Here is a 17884-nt window from a genome sequence, read left to right as displayed (position 1 = left end):
CTGGGGTCGAAGGGTCCGGGCCGCGCACTCAACCCAAGGCCTGCCCCTCCGCCTCAGCGCCCACTTCCCACAATGCCCCTGTTCGCACACAAAGTCCCACGTGACCCGCGGCGCGGGGAGCCCATCATGGCGGCTCCCAGCGGCTGCCGGCCGCAGCCCGGTGGGCAGGGCGGCGGCGTCGGGGCCGGGCCGGCGGCTCTGCGGGGTGCCGAGGAGGACGCGGAGGGGCTGTACGTGGCGGTGGAGCGGTGCCCGCTCTGCAACACCACGCGCCGCCGCCTCACCTGCGCCAAGTGCGTCCAGAGCGGAGACTTCGTCTTCTTCGACGGTCGCGACTCCGAGAGGTACCGGCGGCTCTGAGGGGAGGGGGACGGCGGAGGAACGGGCCACCCTCTCTCGGCCACCCTCTCTCTGCCCCCCTGCCCCGTCGCCGGAGTAGGGGCAAGGAGCACCCTGCCTTGACTTGGGCTGCCCTTCCCCCGTTCCCTTTAGGGCTGGAGGGGTGGGGGGGTAAGGCGGTTCATCCCCCTTCCCCGCTGTTCAGCCACTACACCGGGGCAGGGGGCGGTAAACGGGGGTCAGGGGAACGGTCCTGCCGTTGCTGGGCCCACCGCCGGGCTGCCTGCTGAGGGGGGGGGAGGGGGGGGCAAGCGGGCAGAGCAGCACCCACACCGTTTTGCTTAAAATAGTAATAATAATTAGTAATACAGCGCCCCTGCTTTCACTTAGTCAGGTGCAGCTGCCAGCAGGCGTGCCCGTGTTGATGTAGCCGACAGAAGCTCCAGACAGTTCAGGGCAAAAAGAGAGCCGTGCGGTAGGGTATCTGAAATGCGGATCTATTTTCAGCAGCATGTGTTAAAACAGTGGTGTCTGTAAACACTGAATGAAATCAGGGAGGTACGCGAGAAAACACCACTTTTATTTATTTTCTTGTCTATATAAGCAGCCCTAATCACGAGCACCTCTTTAGAATTACAAGAAATCCCACCAATTAATCACACATCTCCCTACTCCTTTTTGCAGAGCATTGGCCCTATAGAAGGGTGGCTGAAGGAGCCACATACCTTTAAGTAACTATCTTCATTACATGATTGAGATGCAGATTGCCCCTCTGTAGCTGTCGTTCACAGCGTGGCCATCCCAGATTCTTAAAAAGTCTGTCCCACACCGACTCTGGAATAGCTCTGATTTTTTGGCTGACTCTGTGTTCTTGGTCCTTCATTTGTAGCTTCGTTAGCAGCTGTTGAGAGCGATTTCTTGAACTGTTTTGGGAAGGTAGTAAGCAGCATGTGATGCGGCATGGTCCTTGCACCAAAGGCTCTTGGTGTCCTTCTACCAAGCACACAAATAGCCACTTGGACGGTGGTGTTTTTTCTGCCATGAACATCAGTGGGAGTGGGCATAGGGTGTCAGCCAGCGTGAATCACCTTGCAAAATTGAGACCTTAGACTGCCACTGGATGGGTTTGCTTCTTTCTTCTTTTTTTTTTTTTTTATGTGAAAAACTATGTTATGGAACCACAAACTGTATTTAGTCATTCTAAAATAGATGGAAAACCTGTGTTTGTGTGAGACTGCTCAGGGTAATCTGTAGCTTCCATGAAAAAATGGGATTTGGAAGTTGGAATATAAACCAACTATTATGTTCCTGCCCATTTTGTAGACTTAAGATTTTGGCTAAATATCAGGCTTAAATATAGAAATTCAGCTGTAGCCTTCATTACAGCAGAAGCACTGTAGTCCTGTATTAACCAAGGCTTAGGAAGTTTCTGTGCACATCAGAAAAAATATAAAGCAACAGCCTTAGCCAAAGTACCAGAAGCAACAGCTTGTTAGGGAAAAAAACAAACCCTCTCTCTGACTTCCTTGTATCTTCTCACATGAAACAAGATCAGCTTTTCTGTCTGACAGTTTTCACTGCATCCTCCTAAGGTGTTTTGACTGTCCTATTCATCTGTGGCTAGAAAATCTTCTGTATATTTACACTGTGATTCTTAACTGCAGCAAGCAAGTCTCTGTCTTTTTTTTTTTTTCTGTATCTTTTTTTCCCCCTTTGCCTGGACATTGTGTTTCCATCTGTGGGGATCACTGCTGTTCTGTTCTCCTGGGGACTCCCTATATGCTCAATTTCCCCAGGCTTTGCCTCTCCAGCTGCTCAGAACTTTCCCAAGCAGTAGCGCAATTCAGTGAAAACAGCAACCTCATATTAATGAATTAAAGGAACGACCTCAGATATATGGGTAACACAAAGTGCGTAACATAAGACCACTTGATTGCAGCAGGAAGGTGTAGGAACAAAGCTCTGTAAAGTTTGGGCTTCTTCTTGTTCTTTTGAAGATAATGGAATTCTTTTTAAGACAATGTTTTGTCTGTGTTCTATGCTTAATACTTCAAATGGCAGATACAAAAGTGAGAAGGAACTTGTCACTTCAGAGGTCAGTTTTCTGTGTTTCCTCTTTCTATGCAGTGAGGGGGTGTCTGTGAATCTCTTGCAATGGGAGCACAGAGGGAGGCAGTGACTTGTGGCCACACACCATGCCAAAGTCATGCAGGGACAGGTGCAGTTAACTGGCTGGATTTCGGAATGTGTTTACTGCCATCCTTGTTTATTTGTTTATTTTATGCCTTCTAGTAGTACCTGGGCTAATTTTAGATCAACATTATGGCCGGCACTGGAGGAGGCCGACAGGGTCACGACAAGGGCTTTTGGTGTGGCTCAGTTATTAGCGCCGTGTGAGAAATTCCGAATGTGGAAGTATATGGGGTCACTTGGGCTTCCCATTTGTCTTTTTGATGTGTAACAGACAGGGGGAAGGATTGTTTCCCCCTGTGGAAAGAAAGCAAGCGTTACTTCTTGTGTCCAATGGTGTTTTTTGTTTACAATTTTCTTGTGATTTTTCTGTAGAGGATAATGAATGATTTCATGTTCTAACTGTATGAATTGTTTCAGATTTCTTTTCATTGGGCTGTTTTGTGTGTGGACTTTTATAAAAGCAACAGTAAGATTGAAGTTCATATGTCTGGCAAAAATCACACGCTGTATCTGTGAGGGAGAGAGATTGAGGAGCTGTTAGGTTAATTATTGAAGTACAGCTATAATTAAGGATGAGTCGTCCGGAAGTCCTCTAGTAAAAACATCACTGACATTCTTCTTTTCATTAGTAATGCATGGTATATTCAAAAGCTAAGCCGGTATCTTGATGTTGGTTTCAGCTCAGAGACTCTTCTTCCTCCCGGGAGTTTACTCCAGCCTGTCATATGCAGAAATTTGTTTTACAGGCGTACTGAATTGCTTTGTCTCATGCGTCTGCAGATGGCAAAAGCCAAAGACAATGTAATTGTGATGTTTAAGCCTGTCTGACTTCTTTAAGCTGTGGCTTATAATCAGGAATAGTGACTTTTTGCAGTGATAGAGTTTTGTTATAGTGAATAGGTACAGTAATGGGGGTACCTATTGCTGTCTTCAGCTCCTTCAGCATTAATCAATTCCTGTAGATTAGGAAGTCCTTCCTCTGGTTGCTTCTCTCTAACTATGAGCATGTGGGAATAAGCCAGGTGACTGCAGAAAAATCTCAGCTTAATATGTTAAGACGTGAGGAGAGACGTTTAATGGATAATTTGAGATGTTGGGTTTTCTCCTCTCAGTTTACATTTTATGGGAGTTCCTATAATAATTCATCTAAAGTTTTGTTTCCCTGCCAAATCAAAAGGCTGTAGATATATAGAGAAAAATCGGTTACACAATGCAGTGCAATTAACGTTAGGGCTATATAAAGAAATGGAAATGTTTGCTCAGGAGAAACCTGCTGCAGAAGTTTGTAGGAGCTGTTTGACGCAATTGCTGAAGTGCGTGGTGAGCTGCAATTTTTGCAGGCTCTCACAAATATTTCTGTCTTCCCTCAGCAGTAAGAACTTAATTTAGTCCCAGATTCTTGACAGATCATTCAACTTTTTGCTGATGTGATGGACGTGATTTGGGTAATTGCCTTTAGTTAGACTCCGTGCCCATTAATCCAGTTTTGAGAAGAATTGCCAAATTACCCCAGCGCGCTCTCCCTGTGTGACTGCCGAGTGGTGTGTTTCTGCGCCAGGTTATTTTTGGTTGCAGCCAAAGGTCAGGGGTACAGTAGGTGTGCATTGCTCTGTGGTAAACAGGAGTCTCGTACAGTGCACTTTTGTAATTTCCATGATGACTGGTGGGTGAGGACACACAGGAAGAAGGAACACGCGCTGGGTTGAGCAGCCAGACTCCAGTTGCACCACATTCCTCCGGCTCATGCGTGGCCTCTGGCTTTTATGCCAAGCCACCTCCATTTGTATTTGGCTTGTTTTGGAAGGAAAACATATTTTTGCTTGACTACGAGGCAACAGCCAGTAGTTCTGTTGTCATTTTAATGCTGATGCCATCCGGAAGGGTGATACCTGCTTTCTGAACCCAAAGTTAGTCACCAGGCTTTCAGACTTAAGCACTTCAAGGAAAAAAATGAAGCATTTTCAAGTTTTACCTGAAATGACACCCACAGAATCGAGCAGAGAGGGAGGCCCAATATGCCATCCTATCAAAGCTTACTTGTATAATTCTTTCTGAACAAAGATTAGATATCTGTGAAATAAAGGACTTGGTGGATTGGTAGGTAAAATGTTTGACTGCTGTTAGGGTGAAATCGTCAACTCTACATGTTGCAGAGGGAAATCAATTGTTTTTCTACTGTGATATAACCCAATACACACTTTTGAGGCATGGACTGGGACAGCGCTGTGACATTGCAAGAACAAAGGAAAACTGGGAAGCCATACGCTGGCAGAAGACAAAGCACATTTGCTGTTTTTTATGTTGCCCAAATCTCTTGGCTGTCTAGCTTGCTCTTGCTGTTTGCTTTGTCGCTTCATGCTTTATTGTAATTTCTCAATGTGCATAGTTCATATTTTCTTTAGTTGTATTTCTCAACACATTGTGGAACATGGAGGAGAGGAAAACATGGCAGCTGCTGCATATTCAAAGGGTGAAAACACAGGATGATGAATCCTGAAAAAATTCCCTTCTGATCTGTTCTTTGCAGTTTCCGTACCTCAGACATCTATCTGGTGAAGCAGAACGCACACAGACATTTAGGTCATGGACTTGTGATAGCTACAGGTGTTTAGTAGAAGACAATTGAACTGATTGCTGTTACTAAAACAACAAAGATTTGGATGTCATGTAAAAGTCTTGAGAGAGTGCTGTGCTATTTGGAATCATTACTGAATAAAGTGGAAGACGCTTCCACGTTAGAAGGGAGAAAATGCAGTGCATAGTGTATGAAATCTGCATTTCCCACTACCGGAGTGGACTCAGCTGATGCCATCACAGCTTGTGAAGTTACACAGTTCAGACTCACTATGGTATCTGAAATAGTATTGTTAATTTCTCCAGTGACTAAAAGTTTTTAGGATACTATATGTTTTTCTTATTCCACAAACAATTGACAATACTAAGCTGTAAATCTGCTAGAAATAGTAAGTAATTCGCTTACAAGTTCACTAATACAACAAGCTGATGTTTCCTCAGCTTGGAGGTTCTGTTGCAATTCCAGTGAGACGTGCTGTAGAATTCTGTGAGAGTTTTATATATTTAGCCATTATTTCTCAAGACTAAGCCAGAAAGCTGCAGTTTAGAGGCTGCCACAAGCTTTGGTCTTTTTCTCTTTTCAGATAACTTGTAATGCCATATTGTGCAAACACCAATTAAACCCTTTAATCTCTTCTAGGTTTTCAGACAAGAAAGAAAGGCTGATGCGTCTTAAAACCAAACAGAAAGAATTCCAAAAGCAGTAAGTTGTAGTTATTAAATGAAAATAAGCTATAAGAACTCTCAGAAAAACAAAACAGTTTCTTTAATGTGCTGTTGCTGGAGACAGACCCAGTCCAGATAGTCATAAAACTTTCAATCCTTTTTTTCCTCTAGTGTTTTGAAGGCCATGGAAGGGAAAGAGATCACTGATCAGCTGGTGAGTTGTTCAAAGTGTCCCATAGTTTTTAAACTCTCTGAATTCCTAGATCTCATAGTTTTAAGTTACAATTTACCTTGAGGATATTGTGTTGCTTTCCCAAAAAACTTGTTTGTAAGCACAACTGAAATAGGCTTTGCAAGCAGAGTGCTCTGAGCTGTTTTCGTTTCTTGTCAGATATTTGTTCAATAACTTATTCTGATTGACTTTATACTAAGCATTCAGTTTGTTTGTGGCATTCTTCTGTGCACAGAACAGCATATGAAATATTTATTTGTTCATATGCTCAATTAAGAACATCCTGCTACTTTTGCACTAGAGCTGCTGGTTTTGTTGTTAATCATTAGTCAGTGTGTTTGAAGTCTTTTCTACCCTAGAGTTGCTGAATGTTCTTTTTCAGAGATGGAAAATAATGTCTTGCAAGATGAGGATTGAGCAGCTGAAACAGACCATTTGCAAAGAAAATGATGAAATGACAAGATGTGAGTAATGCCTGTGCTTTTGCAATGTGGGAAACTGTGCCTTAGAGTAAAAAATCAATTGATGTGAATTTGAATCTTAAGGTTTTAAAAATGATGAATTTTCAAACTGTCACTTCTTAAATCAACTTGAAGGCAAATCAGTGAGTGGATTTTAGCCTTTTCATGCTTGGGTTTTAATTAGCAAACAGTAGACATTATTCAGCTGGATGGCAATCATTTTGCAACAGCTTTAAAAGTAAATGCTTAGCAGCCTGTGACTTTGGCTTTGTCCCTAGAGATGGCTTTATTTAGTGTGGTGTTCCTGATCACTTCCTCTTGATAAAGAGGAGGCGAACAGCTCTGCAGCTGTTAGGAATTTCATGTACTGATGAATTTTAACCCACACCTGTCTAGAAATCCTAAAATCCTACTAGAGCAAGATCCATTGAAATACGGCATAGGCTGGGGAGTTGCTCTCTGTCAGCAGCTTCTGTTTTAAAACTCATTAGATTTTTTGCTCATGAGAGATTTGTAGGACCATTTTTCAGAAGAGAATGTGCAGCACTCTTTACAGCCTACGTGCGAAGGAAATATAGGAAGCATATTCAAAAGCATATTGATTGAATCAGGAAAGTTTTTATTACTTGAAATTAAAATTGAGCCATAGAGAGAGTGAAAGCAGAGGCATATGCTTGACAATAGTTATAAAGGAATAGCACAAGCATGTGATGATAACATCAAAAAGGCTGAGATGCAAAATGGTTTCAATTAATGAGGATGTATACTAACAATAAGAAATAGAAAATAAGAAAGAGATGAAGTAGATAAGTCTGTTAGTTAATGGGAAAGACAGCAAATAACAGTGCAGAGAAGTCTGAAGCATTCAGCATCTTTTTTGCCTCATCTTCTCATAAAGAAATGTGACCAGCTGCTCAGCCAGGTTAAATTTTACATTATAGGAGGGCTGCACACTGAGGAAAGAAAACAGCCAGCTAAATATTATTTTATGACAGCAAGGCCTTATGAGATTTTCCTTAGGGAACTTAAGGAACAAGCTGTAGTTGTCTGTGGAGGACTTGAGAACACATGGGACAGAGGATGTCCCAGGAAACCAGTGAAAACTGTATCAGTTTTCAAAGGGTGGAGGAAGGGAGAACCTTAAACTGGTGATACAGTCATGCTATTATAAACCTTTGGTCACTTTGCAAGTAGCTAGAAGGTAATGTAATTAGAATCATAGAATAGTTAGGGTTGGAAAGGACCTTAAGATCATCAAGTTCCACCCCCCCTGCCATGGGCAGGGACACCTTGCACTAAACCATACCACCCAAGGCCTTGTCCAACCTGGCCTTGAACACTGCCAGGGCTGGAGCGTTCACAAATAGGCATTGCTTTGTTAAGAATGGCCCATGTCAAATCAACCCCTTGTCTGAGGATCACGTGGAGGATAAAGCAGAAGATGCAACATGCCTTGCCTTTGGGTGCTACACCAAACCATCTCATGAGCAAGCAAAAACATTTGCTCTGGATGTAATTACTGTAAGATTGACACAAAAGGGCAGAAAGGCTGCATTCAGAGGGTGGTGATACTTGTCAAACTGAGAAGGTGAGACAGGTGGAGCTCAGCAGGAGCTGGTTCCTGGCCTATTTTTGTTCAATATTTGTTTACATGGTAGAATAGAAGGTAGAGTGGAGGAAGCCAAGGTGGATGATGGTATGATTTCTGTGGAAAACAGGATCAAATTCAAAGTCGTGCAGATAACTTGACAGTGTCATCTGAGAAGGACAAAGTCAACTGCACATTGTTTAGGAAAGACAAACATACAAACACAAAGCAGGGGATGGTGGTGAGATATGACAGGAGAGGATCAGGGGAATTATAGGAAGGGGGCCTACAAGGATGCTAAGGAGGGACTCTTCATTAGGGACTGTAGTGGTAGAATAAGGGGTAATGGGTTAAAACTTAAACAGGGGAAGTTTAGATTGTATATAAGGAGGAAGTTCTTTACTGTGAGGATGGTGAAGCAATGGAATGGGTTGCCCAGGGAGGTTGTGAATGCTCCATCCCTGGCGGTGTTCAAGGCCAGGTTGGAGAGAGCCTTGGGTGATATGGTTTAGTGTGAGGTGTCCCTGCCCATGGCAGGGGAGTTGCAACTGGGTGATCTTAAGGTCCTTTCCAGCCCTAACCTACAATTTTATGAATACAATTTAAATAAAAATAATCAATCTAATGCTGCTTCAGAAAGGTTCAGACCTCATTCTGGGTTATCCTAATGGAAGTGTTGGATTTTAGGTGGAAGTAGTTTTCCTGCTGTTCCCAGCACTGGTGTTTCCTCAGTGGGAGTCTGGTGTCCAATTTGAGCTATTTAAGAAAGTTGAAAATCAGCTGGAGAAAGTCTGGAGGAGCATATTAGGAATAAAACACAAGGAACATCTACAAAAATTTGGTTTAGAGAATAGGAAGGTGAACAGAAGCAAGCTTTTCAGTACGTTGAAGAATATTATCAAGTCAATAAACTACTTTTTCTTATTACCCTGTAAAGAAAGGAGGAAGTCAATACGACTTCGAGGACCTTAGTCACCTTTTCTCAAAATGCAGCTCTGCAGCTGGTAATACTTTGGTACTAACTGAGAAGTAGAGTTCAGAAACCAAACTTGATTCACTCTTGAGCACATTAGAAAATGTGAATAGGTTGCTTCTCTTCTATTGGATGTGGCATAGTTTAGTTACCTGAAATAAGAATCATCTCTAGTACACTGGGTTCCTGCTTTTAGAGTTGACTCTTTTGGACACCTCAGTAGTTGGTACTTCTTCAAATAAGGTTTTAAAATACATGTGTTTGCCTTCTGTCTGTAGAGAAGAGTTCAAGGCAATGATCTTGCACATACCTGGCAGAGCTCTCTGTTGGGCAGACAGTGGTCTGGCTGAGCTTGCATTCATCAGCCAATGCAGATGTGTGGGACATAGAGGTGTCCTGAAATACTTCTGGGGACAAATTTTAATCACCTCATTAACTGGATCAAAAAGCAAAAGTGCTATGCGAAAGAAAGGACAGTTGTTTCTGCACTGGGACTACTAAAAGGAAGTGTGTGTGCAGTGGTCTCCCCTGCTTCTCAAATAATTGCTGTTGGACCTGCAGAAAAGGGAGTTCACGCTATGAACATGAATGTGAAAATTGAGCAGATGGACATTTTACTCTTCTTCTGTCTCTTATTCTTTATGCAAAGGGGGAGTTTGGGAATATGAACACAAGCATTAACTGATTTTCTATTAATGTTACAGGAATATTTAAAGGGGGTTGAATAACTAGCTGGCATGCAGGGGTTCTTGGTATTGCTCAAAGAAAAGTTGGTTTTTCTGTGGTTCCTCTAACAGGGGGTCATTTATTTTATAAACCTGAGGATTACTAGTTCTTATTTGCACAGAGAAGCTGTTCTCACTTTCTTTAATCTGGGACTCTGCATCTCCCACATGTCAGATCTTTCTTCTTACCAAACACACATCATGGATGGCAACAGATCAGTTAGATGACTAGAAATAATTCCTGACGTCTGTGTCTGCAGGGGCAAGCATACTCAGGGGGCTTCCAGCAGTCCTGGTCTCCCACCCTACTAGGTGAGAGACCAACCAGTTCCAGTTCTGCAGGTGCAAACCAGGACTAACAGAAGGCTATCGTGTGCCACCTAAACATGACTGGGCACAGACCTGTGGATGGGAATTGGTCTTGGGTCCCAATCTTTGGATGTAGCCTTTTATTCCTCCCCTCGTGGGAAGACTGACAGACTGAATGTGTTGTTTGAGATAACTGTAGCTGCTTGGAAGTTTTGTTGGTTTTAGTAATAATAGAATGCAGCTTTTTTGAGTAGCAGGTGCCACAGAGAATTCTTCCTGTAACTCTGATCTCATCTGGGCCTTGCAGTCAACCTAGATCAGTAAAATGATGTCAGGGCTTAGTGCTTCCATTCTGTGCAAGGAACAGTTATCCCACTTCTTGATTACAAGAAAGTAATGCTTTGCTCTGATAGAATCTGACTAACATTATGTCTTTTCAGCCATAAAACCAGGAAGAGAGCGCCTAGCAGATGGGGGCTTTTGTTCAGACTAGGGTTTTGACATTAAGAGTTTTAGGCATGTATTTGGGGAATATTTTTGTGTGCTTTTGAAGGACAGAGGTGGCTGACTGTAGCACCATATGTTTGTGGAAGCGTTACTGCAGTCAGTTATTGTATAGGAGAATAAGCAGGTGCTCTTGAAGGATAGTTTTCTAAGCTATAGTCTGCCTGGCGCATGGAGTAAATTCATGCGGTTGCAGTACTGTACAGTACATAAGCCTGTTCCTGGAGAAGGCCTCAGGGAGATCTTAGAGCAACTTCCAGTACCTAAAGGGACTGACAAGAAAGCTGGAGAGGGACTTCTTGTAAGGGCCTGTAGGGATAGGACAAGAGGCAATGGCTTTAAACTGACAGAGGGGAGATTTAGATTAGATATTAGGAAGAAGTTCTTCCCCGTGAGGGTGGTGAAGCACTGGCACAGGTTGCCCAGAGAAGCTGTGACTGCCCCATCCCTGGCAGTGTTCAAGGCCAGGTTGGATGGGGCTTGGAGCAACCTGCTCTAGTGGAAGGTGTCCCTGCCCCTGGCAGGCGGTTGGAACTGGGTGAGCTTTAAGGTCTCTTCCAACCCAAACCTGACTGTGATTCTGTGATTTCTCATTTTGTGACTGGAAGGGGAGACAGTCAGTGTTCCCTTGTGGTAACACGAAGTCTGCATCGTTGGGATCCAAGTGCTTTAAGAGCACATACATGAATGCAAAGCCCAAACACCATACGTTAATAGCAGCAGTGATGCCAGAAATGGTGAATGAAGATGCTATCAGCTCTTGATTTTGGCTGCAAGCAATGCCTGTCTTTTTGGCCAACACCATGCAAACATGTACAGTCAAGCTATTTCTGTCGTGATGATTACCTCAGAAGTTTAATTAAACTGTGAGATCTTGGCTTTTCTGCTCTAAATCAAAAAATAGCTGGATAAAAGATAGGGAAAGGATAGTCCCAATTTCAGTCTCTGAAGATCTTCAGAAAAGATTAAAAAGTTGTACCACTGAGCAGCTGGAAAACATGAATAGTTTAGCAGGGTTTTCTGCTTTAAGCTGTTCTAGATCTTGTTTGCTGTGAATATTAATAATGCTTTTCTCAGGCTTACTACAAGCACCTCACAGTTCCTTTCCCAAGGCTAACATCTGCTGCCATTTTCACAGATGCAGAGGGGCTTCTCAGAATTAAAGAGGAGAACCAGAAACATTATCGCAGGGCTCAGCGGCATCAGGAGAAGAAAGAGAAGATCCAGAGGCACAACCACAAGCTGGGAGACTTGGTAGAGAAAAAAGCCTATGACTTGAAAGCGCAGTATGAGCATCTGGCAAATCTTCGTCGGATGCATATCCTAGAGCTAACATCAGTCATATTTCCCATTGAAGAAGTAAAGACAAGCATGAGGTATAGAAGGTTCATCCTTTTGGATTAATTTGACTTAGCCTTAGACACCCAGAAGTGAGTCATGTAAGTCTAAGCTAGACACTCTGGCTCCCTTAGCATTTGTGGGGAGGAGGTGTTTCCCAAAGGCAAAGCATTGACCCAAAAAACAGAGGTCCAGAACAGAAGAATCTGGAGGTGCTAGCATCTCCCCGAGAAGAGATCTGAGGAATGTGTCCAATGTTAAACTTTCTTAAAATAGATAAATTTGTAAACTTTCTTAAAATAGTTAAAATAAGTAAATAAAATAAAAAATCCTGGGACAAAGGGAAGTAGTTTTGGGAATGAGGAATTTTGCAGGAGTGTTTCTACAAGATTTTGCTCTCTGTGAAATCTGATGAAGTGCCTACCAAATGTATCTCTGACTGTGTTTTAAACACTTCTTTAAAAACACTTTGTTCCTCTTTGGGTGTTACAGAGATCCTGCAGATGTGTCTTCTGAGAGCGACAATGCTATGACCTCTAGCACTGTGAGCAAGCTTGCGGAAGCCAGGAGAACCACGTATCTCTCTGGGAGGTGGGTGTGTGATGATCACAACGGGGACACCAGCATCAGCATCACAGGGCCTTGGATAACCCTTCCTAATAATGGAGACTATTCAGCATATTACAACTGGGTGGAAGAGAAGAAGACTACACAAGGACCTGGTAAGGAGCAAGGTCTGATTAGACATCTGGGATACTCCAGAAGCCATAGAACTTGCAGTCTTGGATGCCAGCAGAAGGCACTGAGGAGCAGTAGCCCAGTCCATTTGTTCTCACTCAGACGAACCTGAATCAGAAATAAACACCAGTATAAGGATTAGTCCACTGAAATCCTCTTTTGCAGGAAATGCTTACTAGGACACAGCACAATGTAATAGTGAGATAAAGTTAATTATTCACAGTTTTGACATGGTTCACATGCCGTCGTTTTAACAGGAATCCCAAGAATTACTGTTTTCTACCAACTTCTGACAGTTGTCACTGTAAATAATTGTTGAATTCAGGCTATTCACAATACTCACAAATGACGTTTTCCATAGTAGACTTCAGTAGTACATTGACACATCCACTGAGGCTTCATTTGAAATGAAACTTTCATGATGCTTTTATTTCTTTTAGATACGGAACATAATAACCCTGCTTACACTATCAGTGCTGCATTGTGCTATGCAACTCAGCTTGTTAACACTTTGTCTCTCATACTTGATGTAAATCTTCCCAAGAAGCTCTGCAACAGGCAAGTAAATGCAAGCCTCTGAGGTGAATCAGTGACTAGTTTTGACTGATCTTAACTCTGTTTGCATTTGGGAACAAAGTCATTGCTTGGAACAGCTTTGTGGTACCAGTTGATGTCTCATGGATTTTTGTGCTGTTTAATTGGGGGTGGAGGACTAGTAGGGTTTTAGACCACAGTCCACAGTGCCTCCTTCCTTTTTTACCTCCTGAGAGTGTAAACCAGCCACCATAGTTGAAAATAATAGCTTTCTAATTGACATATTCAGCATCCTCAAATTGGAAATGAAATATGACATCCATGAATAGCACTTTTCATTTTATGAGACCCTACTGTGCTTTACAAAATCCCAGACCGATTCAGCAGCCCTTAGTCATACTGAATAGCTCCACTACATTAAGTGCTGCAGAACAAGGCTTTATAATGGCACGGTAGCAGTGTGATTCTCTTTGGGATAAAATGCCAATAGGGAGCATAGCTGGCTGCCAGACAGCTGGGAGAGTATTGTGTAAATCCCATGATGAAAAGCACTGTTAGATTTTTAATGTCAATGTGGAATAGATGGAGTCTATACAGAAATACTGAGGGAGCTGTAGACCTGTTCAGTCTTCCTGGGATCTCAAATAGGCTGCTGAGATTCTTTCAAGTGTTTAATATAGCGATTGCCGAATTGAGGGCACAAAAGTTGTGTAGGGTCTCTGTGTGGGGAGTTTATACTGTTACTTGGGAGCTCAGCCTTCACAGAAGGAAATGCTTGGGAACAGGAAATGATGCAGGATTTAAAAGGAGAGCCAAAATAGCTTGGCTACAGTGGATCTTTGGGTTTCTTACGCCTGTCCTGTTGAGGTGGGTGAGACTAGCACAAGCAGTGCTGGTTGATGAAATGCTAACAGTCTTGCTAGCTGAAAAAATAACCTCCTGAACACTCTCAAACTGGCTGTACAAGTGCTCACTTTGAGCGTGTTTACTCTGGGGTTTAGTAGGAAGCCAGGACATAGAATGCTGATGTCTCCAGAGAGTGTATTTTCACAGCATTGTGCTTTCTGTCTAATCATGTATATGTGTGTATGGTCTTGCAATAGTGAGTTCTGTGGAGAGAACCTCAGCAGACACAGGTTCACGCGGGCAGTGAAGAAGCTGAATGCTAATATCCTTCACCTTTGCTTCTCTCAGGTAGGGGAAATGCACATTGGGATTCTCTAAATAGCTTTTGGAAGATCAGCTGTGCCTGCAGGTTTCCCGTTGTAACTGATCATGTCTCTTTCTTACCTTCCACATGGTAGCATGTAAATTTAGATCTGTTGCATCCACTGCATACGCTCAGGAACCTTATGTACCTGGTCAGCCCAGACACCAAGAACTTGGGCAGGTAAGAAAAGCAGTATCTCAATTCACCTGTGACTGAATCCCGTTTGGAGTAATGCATTTGTGTTGTTGCTTAGGAGGGAAATTCTTCTCATCTGCTATACCTATAGATGAGTCCTCAGCACATCAGAAATCAGAGTGGTTACAAGGAGGAGACAAGAGAGGACAGAAAAAGCGGGTCCCAAGTAGGAAATCAGATTTCAGAGATGTGTGTGCTGTGCTGCTGCATGTGGCAAGCTCTTCTGGAGGCCTTATAGCTGATTATGGACTTGTTTCCCTTATGCTCAGAAGCAGAAACTCCTTCCCTCCAGGGGACAGCAGTACATGTGCCAGGCAGTTCCACTGTGTTCCAAGTACCACCCTACCCACATCTTGCCAACATGTAAATACCTGAGAGCATCCAGCAGTTTAAACCCTAAAACAAACACTAGGTAAACCTTCCCCAAAATACTTCCACTGAGTGAACACCCTAGACCAAAGTCAGCACTTCCAATAATATTAATTTATATGCAAATTAAGATTAAAGTCAACTTTTCTGCTGTTAGTACACAATGAAAAGAAAATCAGTTCCTGTGGGCTGTGCACACCATGTTTAATAATCTTTTTGTACAACATTGATTTCCTGTTGGGATAATCCTATCACAAGTCACTTGTGCCTGAGACAGTCTGCAAATATTTGTTTAATCTGACTAGTGCTTTATTCCCCTTAAACTCAGTAATGTTCCCAAATCTACTTTTCTTCTTGTGTACAGATCTAGTTTTATTTAAAAACCTTCAGTACCACTAAGGAGAACATCACTTCCCTTATGTTCTCTGGGTACAGCCCTACTGGTTCAACCCAAAGGTGTGGGGAACCAAATCTTTGTAGCATAGCTCAGTTTGGAAGAAAATAGGTGCTTGCCGCGTGCCTGAAAACAAGGATTGTGCAGGAAATACCCAGAGAATGAAGAACTGTTGTGAAAGGTCCAAGTGCCACTGTGGGTCTCACTTCCTTGTGCAGATGTGGCAGAGCTCCCCACGCATCAGTCAGGTCCATGTAGTGAACGCAGAGGTTACAGAGAAGAGTTGGAGAAAACACCAACCAGCAAGGGATATAGTTTAGTCTGTATGAAACTGACTTAGCTTGCTAGGGATGAGATTGACAGATTACTTGTTTTCCACACCTTCATGTGGAGAAAATACAGGCTAGCAAATGACTTTATAGTCACCAATGGAACCAAATAGTCTGAACTAGGTTGCAGTGAGGCAAATGTGCTTAACACAGAGATTAATTACCCACAAGAATGAAGGTGGGGATTCTCTGTTTCCTTATGTCATCCTGTCAAGGCGGGATATGTTTCTGGAATGGATGCTTTCATCACGCTAATGAGCAGTTACTGAGCTAAGGACAGGGGGGGAATCGATAGAAAGTAATGGCCTTTGTCAGAGAGGAGGTCACTGGAGATGATCTAATGGTCCCTCTGGTCTTAAACCTGATGACTCTCTTCTTATGTTGCCTTGTTAAGCAAAATGCTCTGCCAGAAGGCAGCGCTCCCATTCCTTTCTGGGTTATGAAAGAGGAGCGTTTACTTTGATTTCTCAGCTGTCTGCAAAGTTTGCAGCAACCAGCTCTCTTTATTTTCCTTTAGATATCTAAGCCTATAGTTACCTGATAGTCTCCTTTATAAGCTGCTATTTTCAGATACGTATAATTTTACCAAGCTTTAATGGTCTGGATTAAAATTTTCCATGGTAAATCACTGATTCAGGCTCCCTGTCCCACTAAGGCTGGAGAAATACTCTTATTACCCACGTTAAATTCTTACTCCTGTTTTGCTGAGCAGCTTTGTGCTTTGGAATGAATTTTGCCAGGGATACTGCTTGCTGTGGGGGATCCACCTTTCATCGCCTCCATGAACACCTCTCTGATCTCTGGAACTGCCTGCTTTGGCTCGGTAAAGGTGTTCCAGCTTTTGGCAAAGCAGTGGGATGGGGTGGGGTGCAATTGCTTCTCCCACCAGGCAGTGGCAGCAGGGAATATGGAGTCACAGTGCAGGTGGGTTTGGTCGGGACCTCTGGAGATCCAGCCTATGGCTCCACTCAAAGCAGAGCCAACTAGAGCAAGTTGCTCAGGACAAGCAGCCAGGAGAGGTTTAAGTATCTACAGAGCGGGTTCCCCAGCCTCTCTGGGCTACCTCTTCCAGTGTTTGACCAGCTGCATAGTAAAAAACGATCTTGAGATGCTGCTCAGGGTGAAGTGCTGCAATGGGAAGTCTCCACTAGTGAGCTGTGCCAGCCCAGTTCTGCAAGCTGTAAACTACACCCTTCTTGCTGACAAAGCTGCAGCTGTCTTGGCTTGGCCTGGCCAGGCCTAGCATTAAAAATAAAAGCTGTTCCCCATCAAGCTGAGATGTCCACCGGTGGAGCTGTGAGTTATTATCAATAGCTTTTTCTTTTGTGTGTACATGTTTCACTATCCCCTGCCAAAGCAGAACATCTCTTCTGCTGTTCTTGCTCTGTGGTTTGGAACCCAACTATCACTTCCTCAGCCAACTGTTCTCATTTCACCATTGTCTACAGTTAGCTCTGTAGCCAGCGAGTTTCTCTTTGCCAACTGATAGACACAGAGGTGTTGTAATTCCTCTGCTGTACGCATGGCAGAGCAGGGTGCTTTGGCATGCCAGGGACTCATGCAAGCAAATGGACAATGCCTCTCTTGCATGATACCAAACAGGCTGATGGCACTGTGTTCATGTTCACAGGTCTGGGCCTTTCGAAATCAATGCTGATCTTGAAGACTCCATGGAGTTTGTGGATCCCAGTGCCACCGGTGAGACAGATGAGAGCGGAGATGAGCACGTCAGCGATGAAGAGACAGACCTAGGGACAGACTGGGAGAATCTGCCAAGCCCCAGGTTCTGTGACATCCCCTCTCAGCAGGTGGAGATGCTGCAGAGCCAGAGCACGCAGGTATCTCAGCCCATTGCCAGCAGCAGTGCTGGTGGAATGATCTCTTCTGCTGCTGCCTCGGTGACCTCGTGGCTGAAGGCGTACACTGGACATCGCTAACAAGCATGGCAAAAGGATCATAGGATTTATGGAAGGAATCCCTCCCCAACAATGCTGTAGTAAACCTTACATATTGAGTTAAGTAGTGCCTGGAACAAAGAAAAGGTCAGACTTTCATTTTGTAAACCAGAAAAACCTTTTTATTTACCCAAGATGACTGTGATGGTACCATTTTGTAAATTAGCTAGATACAGACTCTGGCGGATTCTGTGACGGCACTTTTGTGTCTAGGTTCTGTCTGCATTGTTGAGTACCTGGGGAGTTACAGAGCAGTCA

The 17884-nt window shown here is 43.5% G+C and overlaps 1 protein-coding gene across 3 annotated transcripts; it reads left to right on the top strand.

Moving 5' to 3' along the window:
• The first annotated feature begins 100 nt into the window (after nt 1-100).
• On the top strand, nt 101-17760 carry ATG14 (autophagy related 14). Of its 3 annotated transcripts, none has more exons than XM_061355931.1 (11): nt 208-344; nt 730-814; nt 5747-5809; nt 5944-5986; nt 6387-6468; nt 11703-11940; nt 12395-12624; nt 13081-13198; nt 14278-14368; nt 14479-14564; nt 17302-17760. In XM_061355931.1, exons 3-11 carry the CDS (start codon nt 5772-5774, stop codon nt 17606-17608), a joined length of 1233 nt encoding a protein of 410 aa, XP_061211915.1. In that variant the 5' UTR covers nt 208-344; nt 730-814; nt 5747-5771; the 3' UTR covers nt 17609-17760. The 3 variants fall into 3 exon arrangements, with proteins under 3 accessions (XP_061211896.1, XP_061211915.1, XP_061211907.1); XM_061355923.1 differs by having other exon boundaries at nt 730-897; XM_061355912.1 differs by lacking the exon at nt 730-814 and having other exon boundaries at nt 101-344.
• Nucleotides 17761-17884: the final 124 nt, after the last annotated feature.

Source organism: Neopsephotus bourkii, unplaced genomic scaffold, assembly GCF_033783945.1.
Source record: "Neopsephotus bourkii isolate Nb327-2 ecotype Australia unplaced genomic scaffold, CSIRO-AGI_Nbou_v1 NB_95, whole genome shotgun sequence".
Lineage (NCBI taxonomy): Eukaryota > Metazoa > Chordata > Aves > Psittaciformes > Psittacidae > Neopsephotus > Neopsephotus bourkii.
The sequence above is the reverse complement of the archived record's forward strand: the minus strand, read 5'-3'. Positions and strand labels throughout refer to the sequence as shown.